The sequence below is a fragment of the Sinocyclocheilus rhinocerous genome, unplaced genomic scaffold, assembly GCF_001515625.1.
Source record: "Sinocyclocheilus rhinocerous isolate Xijiao unplaced genomic scaffold, SAMN03320098_v1.1 scaffold30, whole genome shotgun sequence".
In the NCBI taxonomy this organism is placed as follows: Eukaryota; Metazoa; Chordata; class Actinopteri; order Cypriniformes; family Cyprinidae; genus Sinocyclocheilus; species Sinocyclocheilus rhinocerous.
The window spans coordinates 2,394,489-2,411,715 of record NW_015657838.1 but is presented as its reverse complement, the minus strand read 5'-3'; the positions used below and the strand labels follow the sequence as shown (position 1 = coordinate 2,411,715).

General features: G+C 35.5%; 2 protein-coding genes across 3 annotated transcripts in view; one reads left to right on the top strand and one right to left on the bottom strand.

The window, feature by feature from the left end:
• The window catches only part of LOC107721577 (ras-related protein Rab-20-like), an 11,905-nt gene extending 2,450 nt beyond the window's left edge, over positions 1-9,455 (top strand). For both annotated transcript variants that reach the window (XM_016529667.1, XM_016529666.1), the window contains one exon: positions 8,784-9,455. In XM_016529667.1, coding sequence (XP_016385153.1) covers positions 8,784-9,328 — 545 coding nt within the window. In that variant the 3' untranslated portion in view covers positions 9,329-9,455. The remainder of the gene's footprint in view (positions 1-8,783) is intronic.
• Positions 9,456-12,457: 3,002 nt separating this feature from the next.
• col4a2 (collagen, type IV, alpha 2) overlaps positions 12,458-17,227 on the bottom strand; it is an 85,205-nt gene continuing 80,435 nt past the window's right edge. Inside the window, exons 41-50 of the mRNA XM_016529653.1 lie at positions 17,107-17,178; positions 16,813-16,938; positions 16,593-16,709; positions 16,131-16,292; positions 15,769-15,867; positions 15,133-15,279; positions 14,915-15,031; positions 14,533-14,724; positions 12,921-13,207; positions 12,458-12,844 (exon numbers count right to left, since the gene is read on the bottom strand). Of these exons, the coding sequence (XP_016385139.1) occupies positions 12,590-12,844; positions 12,921-13,207; positions 14,533-14,724; positions 14,915-15,031; positions 15,133-15,279; positions 15,769-15,867; positions 16,131-16,292; positions 16,593-16,709; positions 16,813-16,938; positions 17,107-17,178 (1,574 nt within the window). The 3' untranslated portion in view covers positions 12,458-12,589. The remainder of the gene's footprint in view (positions 12,845-12,920; positions 13,208-14,532; positions 14,725-14,914; positions 15,032-15,132; positions 15,280-15,768; positions 15,868-16,130; positions 16,293-16,592; positions 16,710-16,812; positions 16,939-17,106; positions 17,179-17,227) is intronic.

Genomic DNA, 17,227 nt, shown 5'->3' with positions numbered 1-17,227 from the left:
TTGTATGTATATATACATATATACATATATATTTTTTTTTGTAATACACAAATGTCATTTTAATTAAAGAATAACAATAATTTTAATCTAAACTAAATTTTAATCTAAACCAAAATGAAGCCCTAATCTCTTCTGTGATTCTCCTTCCATGAATGTTAAACTGGTGCACAATATGTAACAACCTACAGTGCAGCAACTGATATTATGCACCCACAGCAAAAACTGTGAGGCCAATTACATCCAGCTGAATAGTGAGTATTGGGCGAAAAGAGCAGGAGAGATGGAAGAGAAAGCACAGTCATTGTCACAGAATATTGAACATATGTTCAAAATGACTGCCAAACAGGGTAACGTTATATTTACTACCAGGGCTTGACATTAACACCCACCACCCAGATTTCAGCAGTGGTGTGTAACACAGTCACTCCTGCTAGCCACTTTGGCGGGTTAAATTTCATATACAATAACAGAGCTCGACATTAATGCTTGTCTGGTACAAGTGGATTTTTGAAAGAATTTGACTTGCCTAACAGTACACCGTACCTGATTAAAAACATCTAACAAGGGAAGCACCGAAATTGCGGCAAGAATGATTCCGATTTAGTAAATGTTTGTTGTAGCTAATCGGCGATTTATAGCCTAATGAATTGTCTGTATGTGAGAGACTCTCATGGAAAAATCAAAACAAATGGACACAACTGGGTTAAAAATTTAGTTTTTATATTTATAACATATGATATAGACTACGTAAGCAACATGACACGACCAAGAGAGTACTGTTTCCCTGAAATCCAGTATTATTGCTTATTTGAAATTGATTTCATGCAAGAATTTTAATTAGTTAATATTAAGTGCTTTATATTAAGTACACAATATTGTCAGTGTAGACCATTTTTGCTCAGTTTTGTTAATAAAATAGTTCCAAACAAAGATCACAGCAGAACAGTTGCGCATCTCAGAGCAACAAGTTACTGAATAATTCTGCGTTTTTGAATGAATTGAGTCAATAATTCAATAACCCATTTATAAAGCCAGACACTTGCTTCTTTCTTGAATGAATCCGCTGTCTGAATGAATCATTTAAATGAATGACTCAATGACTCACTCATTAAGGCAGTCACTTGTTGCCACCTACTGGTGGTGTACTTTCATATTTAAAAGTAGCTTTTTGTATTCATATTGGTACATTTCACATTGGTATATATATATATATATAAAAAAGATTTAAAACACACAAAATTATTTATGCAGTTGTATTTTTGCAGTGTAAATGCATTCATACAACATTTCAGCATCATTAAACTGTATGTATAAATCAGGGGTGTCCAATCCTGCTCCTGAAGGGCCACTGTCCTGCACTGTTAAGATACAAGCAGACAAACTAATCCAGCACAAATTAGTGCATAAAAAGTCACCAAAATGAAATATTGGAACCTTTTTGAAAAAATAATCTCGATCTCTCTCATGCTGCATGCCACAACTGGAGCTGCTTTTAGCAGGTGTGCCATTATCTCTGGTGTTTTTTTCCACTAAAACTTTGATGTGCATCATCATTACGTCAACTTAACAAAAGATGTGATCGCAAAACAAGCAGGAAAAAAGGCATTACATGCAAATTTTTAAGTCATAACATGTAAATTTATATAGATGCCAGTGGCGATCTCAGCAAAAATATCACTCGCAAATTAATATTTTTGTTTAATAATATTAACATTTTAGTCGCAGTCTGGAGCCCTGCTGTATCATTTTTGATTCATGAATTTCTAGGGCCTCTCATGATCAACATAACTTCTACATGCCTTTTGCCATCTGATAGATATTTTTTTAGCAATAAAATGGCTTTTAGTATAATCTAAAAATTAGGGCTGGGTAAAAAATATCGATATTAATCGATTCTCATTCATACGGAACGATATCGATTCTTAAATCCCAAGAATCGATTAGTCTAGCCTGTTTTCAGTTAATGGATGGAACGTTGAAGGGAATTTCCCATCCAATATATTGCAATAAGCATTGTGCTTTGGTACTTTTAATATGAAACAAAGTCTCAGATTTCAAATTCTGTCCATTGTATTGCAATATTCAAACAATAAATGCCATTTTGGTGCTGTTTAATGTGGAGTGACAGATTGCTGTAGCGCCTCAGTTCAACAGATGCAGCAGCGCAGCAGCACGTGAACTAATCATCTCCTTCACATTAATACCAGCTTCAGCACAAAATAAACATGACTAAACATCCGAAGGTAAGTTAAAAGAAAGTGTACAACTTTACAATCCATATCCTGTCTCATGTAATCGCTCAGTGTTTCAGCTGCACAAATACGTCAATATAACGTCTTGTAAACAATGACATGTAACGTCACATTTACCTCAGAAAAACATATTCGGTGACCATACACTCATTAGTCAGATAGAAAAATAAACTGTAGAGAGGGGCATTTTGCTAAATGTATGCACCATATTACATATTCATTATACATTTTTACTGTTCTTCAATGTTTAATTTATGTTTGAATAAATCCATCAAGTTTTTATGACAGCCACCATTATGTTTATATTTCAAAAAACAAATATTATTATGTTATTGTAACTTTATTATTTTAAGTGTAATTTTAACAAATCAGTCCATTTTAACCTTCAATATTATAGTAATGTAACACCAACTGACTCTCATGTATATTTTACAGCATTAGTTGAGAGATTTTTTTTCCTTGAGAAAATTTGGCATGTACTGTACCTGATATATATTCAAAATAATCGATATTGAATCGAATTGGTAATCGAATCGAATCACAAGCTTGTGAATGAGAATCGAATCGAATCGTGAAATTTGTGTCAAAACCCAGCCCTACTAAAAATGTCCCCCTTCAGGTCGTAATACACATGCCTTTTTGCTGTGAAATCTTGAATGAATTTTATAACGTTAGAATATTGTTAACGTTTTCATTGTTATTAATCTTTCAAGATTATAATTTTTCTGGACTGAAACAACTTAGGTTTACTTGATTATCCATACACAATTTTATAGAAAAATAATAATGTGTATATAAATATAATGTAGGGCTGTCACTAATGATTATTTTGGTAATCGAGTAATCGCTCGATTATTCTGACGATTAATCGAGTAATTGGATTTTTTTTTTTGTGGTAATTTTAATAGACCTAAGCAAAAAATTGACTTTAAAATCACTTAAAATACATATATAATAGCAATGAGGCAATAATTGGTTCAAATAAAATATCACAAGCAAGTTAGCATATGGTTTTATTGAACAAAACAGTTGAAATACATACTGTAATAAAACAACATAATGATAACTTATGTATATTATGTATTATATCAAATGCCTGCAGAGGCGCCAACAGCCTGACAATTGTTTTTACACTTTACAGTGCGATCTAATCCTTTAATTCAAATGTCCACTTAATCTTTACTATTTGGCCACTTCTTTATGATAGAAATAATACAGCCGCTGTAATTTCTTGAACAAGAACATGTGGACATAAAAAAAATGTAAACTCAGAGCAAGGGTTTAAACTTACAGTGGGTACGGAAAGTATTCAGACCCCCTTAAATTTTTCACTCTTTGTTATATTGCAGCCATTTGCTAAAATCATTTAAGTTAATTTTTTTTCCTCATTAATGTACACACAGCACCCCATATTGACAGAAAAACACAGAATTGTTGACATTTTTGCAGATTTATTAAAAAAGAAAAACTAAAATATCACATGGTCCTAAGTATTCAGACCATTTGCTCAGTATTTAGTAGAAGTTTTTCTGTCAATATGGGGTGCTGTGTGTACATTAATGAGGAAAAAAAATTAACTTAAATGATTTTAGCAAATGGCTGCAATATAACAAAGAGTGAAAAATTTAAGGGGGTCTGAATACTTTCCGTACCCACTGTATATTTTGAAGTTGTGATGAACAGTTAGCATATTTAGAAAGATTTCTAAACGTATTCTCGGGTGTTGGTGTAGGATTATAAATGATTTACCTTATCAATCTGGCAGAATGGTGCACATTGTTCCCAGATGAACGTTATAAGCAACTCAGTCTCACAGCATATGCAGAGATTGAGACGCTCCACACATGTAATTGATAACTGTTTGTGTGGAGCAGCATTTACTGTGAACGGAGCCGCTCTGAGATGCATGTAACCTACACGCATAGAAATAAAGCACATATTAAACCCGCAGCACATATATTTATCTCATTGAATCGCAGCTTTTGTGAATTCATAATAGCACTATGCTTTATTATGATTGCTAAATGGTTTGAATATTTCTTGCAGCCTTAGAAAACGGTCTAATAATGCTTTTCACAGATTCTCGACTGTGGAATATGCCACGTATTTTGCAGTGTTTTTTTTTTTTAATCGAGTACTCAAATTTAATCGAGGAATCGTGACAGCCCTAATACAATGCATTATCAAATATGATACATCAGGCTTTTGACATTTATTTGTTCATCTCTCAATCATCGTCACCATATTGAATTGCATTATGTTTTTCCCCAAACAATAAAAACTGCAGAGCTTTGATCATAAAACTAAGCATTTAAATATCATCTTGCTAAGACATATTATTGGACGATATACAGTGACAACTGGTATTTATAATGTAAGTAGTCTGTTATACTGTTATAACGATCTCATTCATTTACATTACAATCAGAATCAATCTTACTTTATGCCCACATAAATAATACCTTATGCACCAAATTGCATATTGTTGTTTGGGCCACTGAATAAAATTAATGCTTTTTTTCCCTCCTCAAGAGCTCGATATTCTCCAATATCATACAATGAGCCATAAAAGCTTGATGTATCAAATGTGATACAAAACAAAACAAAAAAACACATATGCACACTTTTTTTGTTAGTTTCTTTTAGATTTTGTCTAAAAAATAAAAAAAAACTTTTGCTCTTTCATGTGTCAGACTTTAGAGGACTAAGACTTCTGTGTAAATTATCTGCATGTAAAAGAACCTCATGTAAAAAGAACTGCACTAAAACGTGGCACTCAGACTGAGATCAGGCTGAAATGATCAGGGAACTTCAGTCAGTCGTCTGTAGTGTTTGAATTCTTCAAAGGGATCTGCAGAGCGGCAGGTGCTACATGAACTTTAACCCATTTTATTCTTATCATTAGTTCATCTGGTGATGGTAATAATAGTAAAGCTTACTTCCTCTGTATTAGCTCACCATGTCATGACCATAAGTAGCTATTGTTGGTGTTCCTGTAGCTCAGACAGCACAGCATGCTGCTAGCAACGCAAGTTCATGGGTTTAAATCTCAGGGAATGCATCAACTGATAAAATGTATGCCTTGGATGTGTTATAAATCCCTTCGGATAAAAGCATCTGCCAAATGTAAAAATGGCCATATGTATGTGTGTGTGTATATATATATATTTTCTTTAGGGCTGCACGATAAATCGCATGCGAACAACGGCTCTGTGTAGTTAATGCTGCTCCATGTGAAAGCCCGCAGGTGATGGAGATTTACCGCTGATTAAAGAACTGGCTTTACTGACAAGATGCGCGTTAAATATCGCATGCGATTTATCGTGCAGCCCTAATTTTCTTGTTATTTTTTTTATTTTCACAGAGGAGGGAGTTTTAAGTTGTGAAAGTTACAGTTTGCACAGTTTTATGTATAAAAAAGACTTTGTCAAAAGGTAATGTAAATTGTATTCTTCAGGATTTGATCTCTTGATCTTATGATTCTATGCAGATATTGTAAAATTAAAAGGAGCCATGCTTTATAAGTACTATTTTTACAGATTGTTATAGTGCATGAAGCACATAAGAACAAGGAACAAAGCTCTCTCTCACACCCTTCAGACACAGACAGTAGAAGCCAAGTAGGTTGAAGACCACTACATATTTCTACAACAATGAGCTCTTGTATTTCAGCTGTTATAGCTCTCAGTATCATGACTGACAACCATTGACTTTCTTTTTAAAGGAAAAGGAAGTTTTTTTCAGTCTGGTTCTTCTAGTAGATTTGGCCCCTCAGAACTATTCAGGTTACTTGTGTTTAATTCTATTGAGCAAATCACCATCAGCAGGGCTGTAACATCCATCCATCTATCCGTTCGTCCGTTCGACCGACCATGTGCAGTTGTGACTGAGGAGATATTTCTTCACAAGGACAAATGATCATGGCTCAAAATCTGCAAAGGGGTAATTAAATGTAAGAAATCAAGTAAAAGTCTATCATCGTTTATTGGAAAAACATTTTTATCAAACTTTGATAATTGCCTAGTGCTGCGCGATTATGACAAAAATCATAATTGTCAATTATTCCCTTGTAATTGTGATTATTAATTATGATTATCACAGTTTACATTGAATGATGTTTATACCATTGTTTGAAGCAACTGCATGCCATATATTTACATTTACATTTAGTCATTTTGCCGACACTTTTATCCAAAGTGCCAGGAGGGCGGTAGATTACCACAACCTGGAGTTTTATAGGAGCTGTTACAGTAATTGCATGATATTCAAAGGAGGTATAATTGCATAGGGGAGAGTGGGTTGAGTATTTCCAATTGTTAGAAATGAGCAGACCAGTGCCCCCACCCCGGCCAACCTGACGGGGGGTGTGAGAGAAAGAGAAATTGTTAGCTAGAGCAGCTGGGGTTGCTGAGTCTTCTGGACGAATCCAGGTCTCAGTCAAGGTCTCTATTTATATGAAAATAAACAAGCTGAAAACACTCTAACTGAATAACTTTTATTGCTTTTCTATAGTATTAAGCCTCAAATGTCAACTATACATTGGATTGGTTTCTTCTTTTAATAATAAAAAAAGTAAAAATATGCATGATATTATAATGTTATACTAAAACTAAAATTGAAAAGAAAAAAAAAAAACTTAAGATAACCCGTAGAAAGGGGGGAAAACCCACAAGCACTCAGAATAATAAAGGTGGACTTTGAACGATTACATAATTGTGGCATCCGTAATTGTAATCGCGATTAGAAATGTGATTAATTGTGCAGCCCTATGTAGGGATTTCTATCATGAACAGACACTGATATGCCCCTATCAGCCATCATGAGGTTTGCTAATCACCCCAGCACATGACTCCAATATTCTGGGTCGACTTCCTGCCAGTCTTGTCGTCATCTACTCAGAGGAGTGATTAAAGACTAATCCAATCAAGAGACAACAAAGCTTTCTTTGTATCAAGAACTAAAAAGTTCTTTCACCATATATAGTTGAGAGAATACCTCGTGATCGCTTAGGCATAGGACCCTTATATGTATGCACAGGAAATGGCTAATTTAATCACAACTATAATTGCTTTGCTAATTTTAATGACAAACATCATCAACATTTTAATCCTTAACTGTCAATAATGCAATAAAATTTTAATTTCATGGTTAGCTCACTAGGGTTTGGGTTATCCTGCTTCAAGATATTGATTGATTAATCGTAATTTTAATTACTCTCATCAATTTTAATGATAACATCATTAAATTTTAACCAGGAAATACCATTTCTAACCCGAAATTCTAATTTAATTTGCAATTGGCCTTCTTTCCTCTCCCTTTCAGTTATTTAATGAACTCAGCTAAATTTTCATAAGTTTGCCCGTTTGGCTTAAGCCTGTTAGGGGAAAAACCCAAAAGGAAAATTAGGGTTTCCTCTCTCTCAGCTGTTGCCTTCTGAGTTGACTACTGCGGTTGTTTGCTGGGATTTTGCCTGTGAAAATCACAAAGCAGATATTTTTAGCAATTGAACAGGTATCTGAAACTTGAGAACGTTGGTTCAAAATTGTCTTCCATTTAACTTCACTCTCTTGCGAAACCCTACCCAGCTAAGAGGATTGACAGGAATCCGCCAAAATTTGAACAAGCATCTAGGAACATCTAATTGGTGGACGGTGTCAATCTTAACAGCTAAGAAACCAATACTGTCATTGTTATTATTTTCCCTTCGCCCAAAGGAATTTTAATAACCACAGTAATTGTATTAACCTGTGGCCAGGGAATATACATATAGTCAAATTGGTAATATACACTGACATTAACGTCTCGCTGGCCGAGTAGCTGATAGAGTGTAAACTATCAAATTTGAAATCAGTTTTAATCAGGTGGACCTCGAATTTTCAGATTCGATTCCTCTCAAAACCTGAATGAATTAATAATAATTAATTCCCTAAAATTAAGTAATCAAAGACATTACACCTATAATTGCTTTAATCTTTTAAACAACTGAAAAGTTAAGAGAAATAGGTAAATATCTGTCAGTTTCAACAAATGAAGAACAAATTTATACTTGTGTGTTGTGTATTAGTGTAGGTACGTTATTGTCTCTGGCGGACAGCATGATAAAGCCGCTCAGGCCGCCGTTTTCTCCTTCCTCTCAGAAAGAGATGACAAAACATCCGGTAGTGTGTGTTTTCCAGGAAATGCGTGTACTGCCTGGACCTCTACAGGCTTCTCATAAGTACGACTATATATTGTGCATGTTATTTTTTGACAGACATTGATGTTGTGTTCATATTAATTGATGCCCATGAGTGTGTTATGTCAATGTTTCTGTCTTCTAATATTCCAGCCACAGCCTGCCTAAGTTTTGACGGACATGATAACATACGATGATAGAGGGGTGAACTTATCATTTTTGTCTTAGAAAAGTAATGTAGAAGTATTCAGTTTAAATAGACCTCAAATAAAGTGCAAATTCTCCAAATCTACGCTGAAATGCAGTACTGTATGACTGTGCTTTACTCTCCTGATTGTGTTTTCTGTTGTGTTCAGGTCGAGAGCAGTTTCATGGCCTGGGCTCCATGTACTGCCGTGGTGCAGCTGCAGTCATCCTCACCTATGACGTTACCAACTGGCAGAGCCTGGCTGAGCTGGAAAACCGCTTCCTGTCCCTGACCGACACTGCCAACACTGACTGCATATTTGCCATTGTGGGTAACAAAGCAGACCTTACTGACGCTCTCGCTCAAGAGCCAGAACCAGAGAGCGAGCGATGGGACGAATCCCAGCCTGTGGTCACGTGTCCGACTCCTCCTGCCACAAAACAGGTCAGCAGAGAGGACGCCATCACCCTGTACGGCCGTGTGCTACGCTACAAAGGCCTGGAGGAGAAGGCCTGTCTGCCTGCTGAGAGGATGTGCTTTGAGACAAGTGCTAAAACGGGTTACAATGTGGACATTTTGTTTGAAACCCTCTTTGATCTGGTCCTGCCCTCCATCCTGAAGAAAAGGAGTGAGGGAGAAAATGCCACTGTGGATCTGGAGATGCCAATGGAGGTGAAAAAGACTAAAACAGGATGTTGTGCAGGACAAATATAGGAGATGTGGGATTGTGTTGTCAGTCAGTGCCAAAGGAGGAATGGCTCAAAATCATACCTAAAACTAATGCTATGTACTGATGTACCCCCCCCCCAAAGAGCAGTATTAAAAAATAAAAAATAAAAAAATCGGAATACTTGGTTTGTTCAGTTTTAACTTTGTGAAAAATTTTTTACATGATTTTTTTTTCTTTGCATTAATGGAATGGAGTGGACATGGGTTTTTTTTAATTTTTTTTTATTATATATGGACTAAATTTATATTTTGTGAAAATTACATGAATATTTTCTGATACTGCCTCACTTACTCTAATTTGAGAAAAATACAATTTCCTAAAGTTTAAAATGTAATTTATTCCTGTGATGGCAAAGCTGATTTTTCAGCATCACTACTCCAGTCTTCAGTGTCACGTGATCCTTCAGAAATCATGATTGTTATGCTTATATTTTAATATGCTAATATGCTTATTATTAGCAATGTTGAAAACAGTTATGCTGCTTAATATCTTTGTAAAAACCATGATTTTTTTCAAAAAATTATTTGAATAGAAATGTCAAAAGAACATAATTTATAAAAAAAAAAAAAAGTAACATAAATGTCTTTGCTGTCACTTTTGAATTATTGTTTCCTTGCCTAAGTATTAATTTCTTTATAAAAAGAAAGAAAGAAAAACTGAGCCCAAAATTTAGAACAGTAGTGTGTGAGTAAGAGTTCATACTTGACTTCCTATGATTGTTCAGATATCAATAAAATGAGAGATGACACAAATATAACAAACAAAGCATTTATTGTTATTTTATTCAATAACAATACAATTCAAAATCAAAGACTTCAAATATTCTACATAATTACATTTGATAAAAAAAGCAGTGACATGTTTTCAATGCAAAAAGTGTTTTGAATTATAACCTTTTTTGGTTCGCTTTACTGGTGTCAAATACACGTAAGTGGTTTATGGGCTTCAGGACAATAATGCTTGTGCAATGTGCTCTGAAAATGGGCAAATCTGTTCAAAGTCCAAAATAGCTTGAAGACGATTAGGTGACCCACATTTGGTTTAGTCATTAGATATAGACGTTGCTTACAGAAAATATAGTCTGGTTGTGCATGTGAAATGGGAAAAAGATTGAACTCGAGTCTTCTAAAGACCTGCAATTGGTGAAACCAAGTGAGGGTTTATCTCAAACAAACCAGAATCCAAAGCCTCTTGACTGGACAAAACTCTAGTAAAAGCTTCAAGTCTCAGAGTTTATGACCTTTAGGAAATGAAATACCCAATGAACACCCTACTCTGTGTTTCCATGAGATAAATAGTGTCATTACAGGTGTGACAACATTACATGATACAGGGGAAATGCTAAAAAAAATAAAATACTTCTGAGCTGTTCAATTATAGCACATCAAAAAGACAAAGCAAAAATAATGTACAGGCAGCAAAAGATGGTGTTAGTGTAAGTCTGGTGAAATTACATTTATATAAGAGTTAAAAAATAATGAGTGATTTAAAGATCTTAAGCATGCAGCAGTGATCCTCACAACTGTTCATGCACTGAAAACTATTTTAACTTTATTAAAACTATTTGCACTGATTTATTGTGTTGGTTACATTTTGTTTCTTTGCAGTGGCTCAGGAGATCAATCTTTTGAGTCTAAAAACCTCAACAAACTGAAAAGAAAAGTTTTTTGAGGTAATGTAGTCTTGTTAAAATGGATTTCATAAAATTGGTATTGAAAAAAGTATCGTTCAGGAACTGGTATTGAAGTCAAGGTATTGGTATCGAAATTTTTTGAACGATACCCATCCCTATTTATTAAACAATCAGTCCTGCTTCAAATGACATTTTTCTGAAGTGTGTCATGTGCCATGTTTGCAAAGCATCACGCATGAGTGTGTTTGTATTTAATCACAACAAATAATTACTATTAGAAAGTTGATTCACATGCACATGTCAGAGAGTAAGATTAACACTGATCGGCTTGGCGTATTTTATTACGGTGAATGCAGACGTTCCAGAACCGTAAACAGAACTGAATCATGAAGTGCAGAAACCCAACTAACAAAAAGAACATTTTGCTAATGTTCCCGTTTAAGTATTTATGAACAATCTCTGAACACTCAAAACATCTTTTTTAAATGACAGTGTTTGTTTTTTTTAAAAACAGTTTTTAAAATGTTTGGAAAATGTTTTTTTTTTCTTGTTTATGCGTTCCGTTGTATCAGTTTGCCAACATTATGGGAGCGTTACTTTTGAATTCTCTGAACATTCTGAAACAAGTAGTAACGTTTAAAAAATGTTAAATGAATTTCCCAAAAATTGTTAAAAAAAAAAAAAAAATTCCATAAATTATGTTTAAATAGCATTTTTTGTGCAAACATTATGACAACATTTTTAAAGACCTAGAAGACCGATTTTCATAACTTTGAGAGAACCTTGCCAGAACGTTTCCTGTTAGCTGGGTAGAAGTGATTATTTGTACTTAGTGTAAATAGATACTGCCATTAAAAAAATGGAGCTTGTTTTGAATAAGAACCGGTTCTTGATTCCCAACCCTCCATTCACAAAGTGATGATACATAACACAGAACGGCGAAGAAGTGCATAAGCATGGGATTCTTTGGTTCAGCTGTATGTTTTTGGTAATATTAATTCAGGTCTGATATTGCTGAGGTAATACGTTAGAAGTTAAGCACCATTTCATATATAAAAAAGTAAATAAAACAGAGAAATATCGTAGCTATGCTTTCATGCATCTGGCTTCACTTCTCATTATTTTCAGTCATAAGGTACACAGTAGTGGTGAAGAGGGAATCTGAGGCCGTCATATGTGATACATTAAATACATTAAAGGGGTCATAATGTGTCATAATGTCATAAGGTGATGCTGCTAAAAAGAACATTATTTTGTGTATTTGGTGTAATGAAATGTGTTTATGCGGTTTAAGGTTAAAAAAACACATTATTTTCCACATACTGTACATTATTGTTTCTCCTCTCTTAACTTTTATAAAGAATATCTCTTTGGATTTGAGACTTTAGTCTTTGCAACTTTACAGATCTTCTTTATGCACCAAGAGCTTGTAACACTCCAAAGAGAAAGGAAAAATTGAAATTGCATCATATGACCCCTTTAAGTAATTTCAAAAGCCTAACTTGCGACGTTGACATCCAATTGACATTTGGAATGAACTATTTGCGTGGGTCGCTCTGCTGGTGTTAACTGTAATGCTGCTGCAATAGTGTCAAAGTTCATAGGTTACAGCTCACAGGTTCTTCATACACACTTGGCAGCGGCTGATGCGTGACAGGAGCTGACCGGCTTTCAGTGTCTCAGAGGAAGGGGAACTCTGGAAGGTCTGATCGATAGACGTCAACCAGAAACTTTGCTTGTTGGCGAAGTAGTGACACGTACCCTTGGCCCCGTTACACTCGATGAAGGGAGTGGTGCGGAAATCTTCTAGACAGGAGCCCGGAGACACCAGAGACTGACCGCCACCTTCATCTCCAGCTGCCGTGTGCTGCGAGGGAGTAACAGAAGGAGTTACAGGACTATTAAAAGAACGGAAGTGTAACATTTTAGAAACTAAGTCTCACCATAAGGAAGGAATAGCCAATCCAGAGACTTCTCCAGCCTGCTGGGCATTGTGGAATTGTTATATCTTGACTGTGTACGGCGATGGCCACGGATGGAGCTTCGCACACGGAGCAGCGGCTGATGTATGGTTTTATTTCGGCCTCCTCCACGGGCATCATGGGAATTGGTGCGGTGGTGGACAGCCAATAGGATTTGTCATTGCGGTTGGCATAGTAGCATACATCTCCAGGATTGCAGTACAGGAAGGGCATGGTGTTAAAACGGGGGAGACATGAGCCGGCTAGACCTGGATGACAAAGAGAATCACAAAGTACAGTTATTGATTTAAATATAATTACTTAACATACGTCAGTAAGTTTATTCAGTGAGTAAGTAATACTTTTATTCAGCAAGAATGCATAAAACGAATCAAAAGTGATAGTAAAAGTAAACAGTAGAATTTATAAAAACGTATGTTACAAAAATATTATTATTATTATTACTAATATTATTATAATATTACACAGCACAACGGTTTTCAATATTGATAATAATAATAAATGTTTCTTGAGCATCAAAACAGCATACTAGAATGAATGATCATGTGATGCTGAATACATTTTAAAACACACGGAGCAGCGGCTGATGTATGGTTTTATTTCGGCCTCCTCCACGGGCATCATGGGAATTGGTGCGGTGGTGGACAGCCAATAGGATTTGTCATTGCGGTTGGCATAGTAGCATACATCTCCAGGATTGCAGTACAGGAAGGGCATGGTGTTAAAACGGGGGAGACATGAGCCGGCTAGACCTGGATGACAAAGAGAATCACAAAGTACAGTTATTGATTTAAATATAATTACTTAACATACGTCAGTAAGTTTATTCAGTGAGTAAGTAATACTTTTATTCAGCAAGAATGCATAAAACGAATCAAAAGTGATAGTAAAAGTAAACAGTAGAATTTATAAAAACGTATGTTACAAAAATATTATTATTATTATTACTAATATTATTATAATATTACACAGCACAACGGTTTTCAATATTGATAATAATAATAAATGTTTCTTGAGCATCAAAACAGCATACTAGAATGAATGATCATGTGATGCTGAATACATTTTAAAATATATTGCAATAGAAAACATTTCTATATTATTTCGGAATATTACTGTTTTCACTATATTTTGATCAAATAACTTCTTTCAAAAACATTTAAAAATCTTAACAACCCTAAACTTTTTGATTGGTAATATATATTAGATGATATAATAAGAAAATGAATTACTTGGAAAGCATTGTAAAACATGAATTACGTTCATAAACATGTCTGTTGTTGACCAGTGATAGGAGAAACAAATCTTTTTGAATCTTAGAATCAGTTGATCCAATTTGTAAAATGATTCACTGTTTTAAAGTGCTTGAACCATCTGCTAGTGAAAGTCAGTTTATTTATGATTATATATTAGTTTTTGTTTCTTAGAAATTAAGGTTGTGTTCATACTAAAACAGTATTTATGTTTTTTTTATATGTTGTTTGATCTAAAGTTGTACAAATAATGGTGGTGTCAGACTGGGAATTACAGCACATTTTGTGATTGATTTTATTATTTTGTCAGTTGCACTTACCCAGGTCTTGGTTGTGGGCCTTCTCCTGTCCCTCAAAGTACAGGAGACTGTAACCATCCCATAACTTGGACATACCCACAGGGCACATGGGGATCTTCTCAGACTGACTGTGCTTCACCAGCAGGTAGCCAACATTAACACTGCGGCCGGGCATTCCAATAGTACCAGGTAAACCAGGGCTCCCTCGGGTCCCTACCAATTGAGATGCATTATCAACTTGTAATTCACGTGAGAAAAGAAAAAACTATTTACATGAAATTGCCAAAATTATTTAAAAATGAAAGGCTCACATGGGCCTTCTTGATGTCCAGTCATCTACAATCGTTAATCCACTAATCTAGTCCAGAATCCTCATTCATTTTTACACAAGCACACCACTTACCTTCTTCACCTTGTAGACCAGGGTGGCCCAATTGTCCAGGTTCTCCACGGAAGCCTGGATTTCCTGGTATTCCAGTGAGACCTGGCATGCCTTTTTCCCCATTTGGACCCAAAACCCCTGTAAACAGATAATAGCCATTTACACAATGATACTGGAGCACAGCAACAGCACAAAAGAAGCAGCTTATGCATCATATTCATGGCTTTGAATTCTCCTACCTGGATCACCAGGAGGTCCAGCAGGGCCTGGGTTTCCACGCCATCCCTGTGGTCCTTGAATACCCATTGGGCCAGGTGGTCCTCTCTCCCCTGGTAGTTTCAGTGGGACTGGTGGAAGCCCTTTAGAACCAGGTAAGCCAGGAATACCTTAAGCAACAAGGTAGAGAGAATGGATAAGATGCGGTCAAACTTAATGGACTTTATTTACTGCAAACCGCAACAAATGGTTCTGGCACCACTTCTGGTCTGAATAAATAAGAAATGTTAAATGTTCAATACAATCTAGATCCAGATCTCATTGCAGCCAACACATTTAAATCTACTGGTCAAGCATTATCACTACAAAAAAAATAAAATAATAATAATAATAATAATAATAAAAAAATGCAGGTCAGAACAAAAATTACTTCAGTAAGCAGAACATTTTACAAATATTATAAATAAACAAAATATTATAAGCAAAATTTGAAATATATTAACGAAAACCATGCAGTAGAGCTATTCTTGCATATTAAGCTGAGATAGGAAATTGAAAATATTTTATTATAAAAACAATTACACATTTTAGATTTTAAATATAAAAATATGTTGTACTCAGGATTAAAAGGGTCATGCTGACAAATCATTTCAACTCACCTGGGGGTCCAGTATCTCCTTTAGGTCCAACAGGGCCCCTGTCGCCTTCAAAACCACGCCTTCCTGGATATCCCATCATTCCTGTTTCTCCATTCTCCCCTTGAGATGAAATAAAGCATTCCTACATGATTACAGTTCTTTTTCAGTTAAGGCTCATACTGGAACAAAGTGAGCAATCTAAACATTGTTCATCTAATATGATTTTCATGCGAGGATTCCACCTTTTGTCACATTTAACACATTCTGCTTTAGTCTCTCATTTCATTTGAGAATGTGCATGATTTAATTGTCTTGACATAATGACTACTGGTTTGATTTTGCCAATGCAATGAGATTTGCCATAATCATATTTCATCATCTACCTTTTCTTCCTGACACTCCAGGTTCCCCTGATGGTCCTTTTTCTCCTGAGTCGCCCTGGACTCCTTTTTCTCCAGTCAATCCAAAATCACCTGGATGTCCATTCTCTCCTCTTGCTCCGAATGGAGATGGGTCACCTGGGATCCCTCTGGGACCAGGGAAACCTAAATGATAACAGCAATGGGTTTCAGACAAGATGGCACGTTCTCAAAATTCATTTTCAAAAAAGATTATAGATTAAGAAATAAGTTATTTCTTGTATGGTAAAGTGGCACTATATATTTACTTTAGTAATTTACAAAACATATTTAACCTTCTTTTGCTAAATAATATTTAAAATGGTTGTTAATAATTGGGACAAATGAGAGCCAAAGTGCATTTAAGTAGTCCATCTCCTCCTTATACTGTCTGTAGTACTCATTACTAGTATTATTATAATAAATATATAGTAATGAGCCCTTCACCTGGAAGTCCTTTTGGGCCTGGAAAGCCATAGTCGCCTGGCACTCCTTTTATATCGGAGAATCCTTGTGGACCCCGAGGACCCGGTACACCTGGATGCCCAGATTCACCCTTATTACCTGTAAACACAGCAGTTTCAGTGTAGAATAATGCATAGCTGTAACAAATAAACAATGCACAAAACTCCAGTTTTAGAATATGAGGTTTGCCATTTTGAGCTACCTGAATCTCCAAAGAAACCCTTGAATCCCACCTCTCCGGGGACACCGGCTTCTGTGCTGGGGATGCCGGTCTCTCCTCTCTCCCCTTTTGCTCCTGGCTCACCAGGAGGACCCCAGTTGTCAGAACCTTGCAGGAGACAAAACATACCAAAGACGACATTTCTGCATATACACAATATTTGCTTTACATAAGGTACTATTAAAAATTTTTTCGAAACTGAAAATCATGCAATTTTTATTCATAAGAGAAGACAACAATGTGTATAATGTGATCATTCCTACGCTCTAGAGGTACCTGGAGCACCATTGATACCCTTTTGACCTTTCAGGCCATCCAATCCAAAAATGCCTTTAAGACCAGGAAATCCTAGAGGAAATATGAGCCAGCCAGCATTATATATATATATATATATATA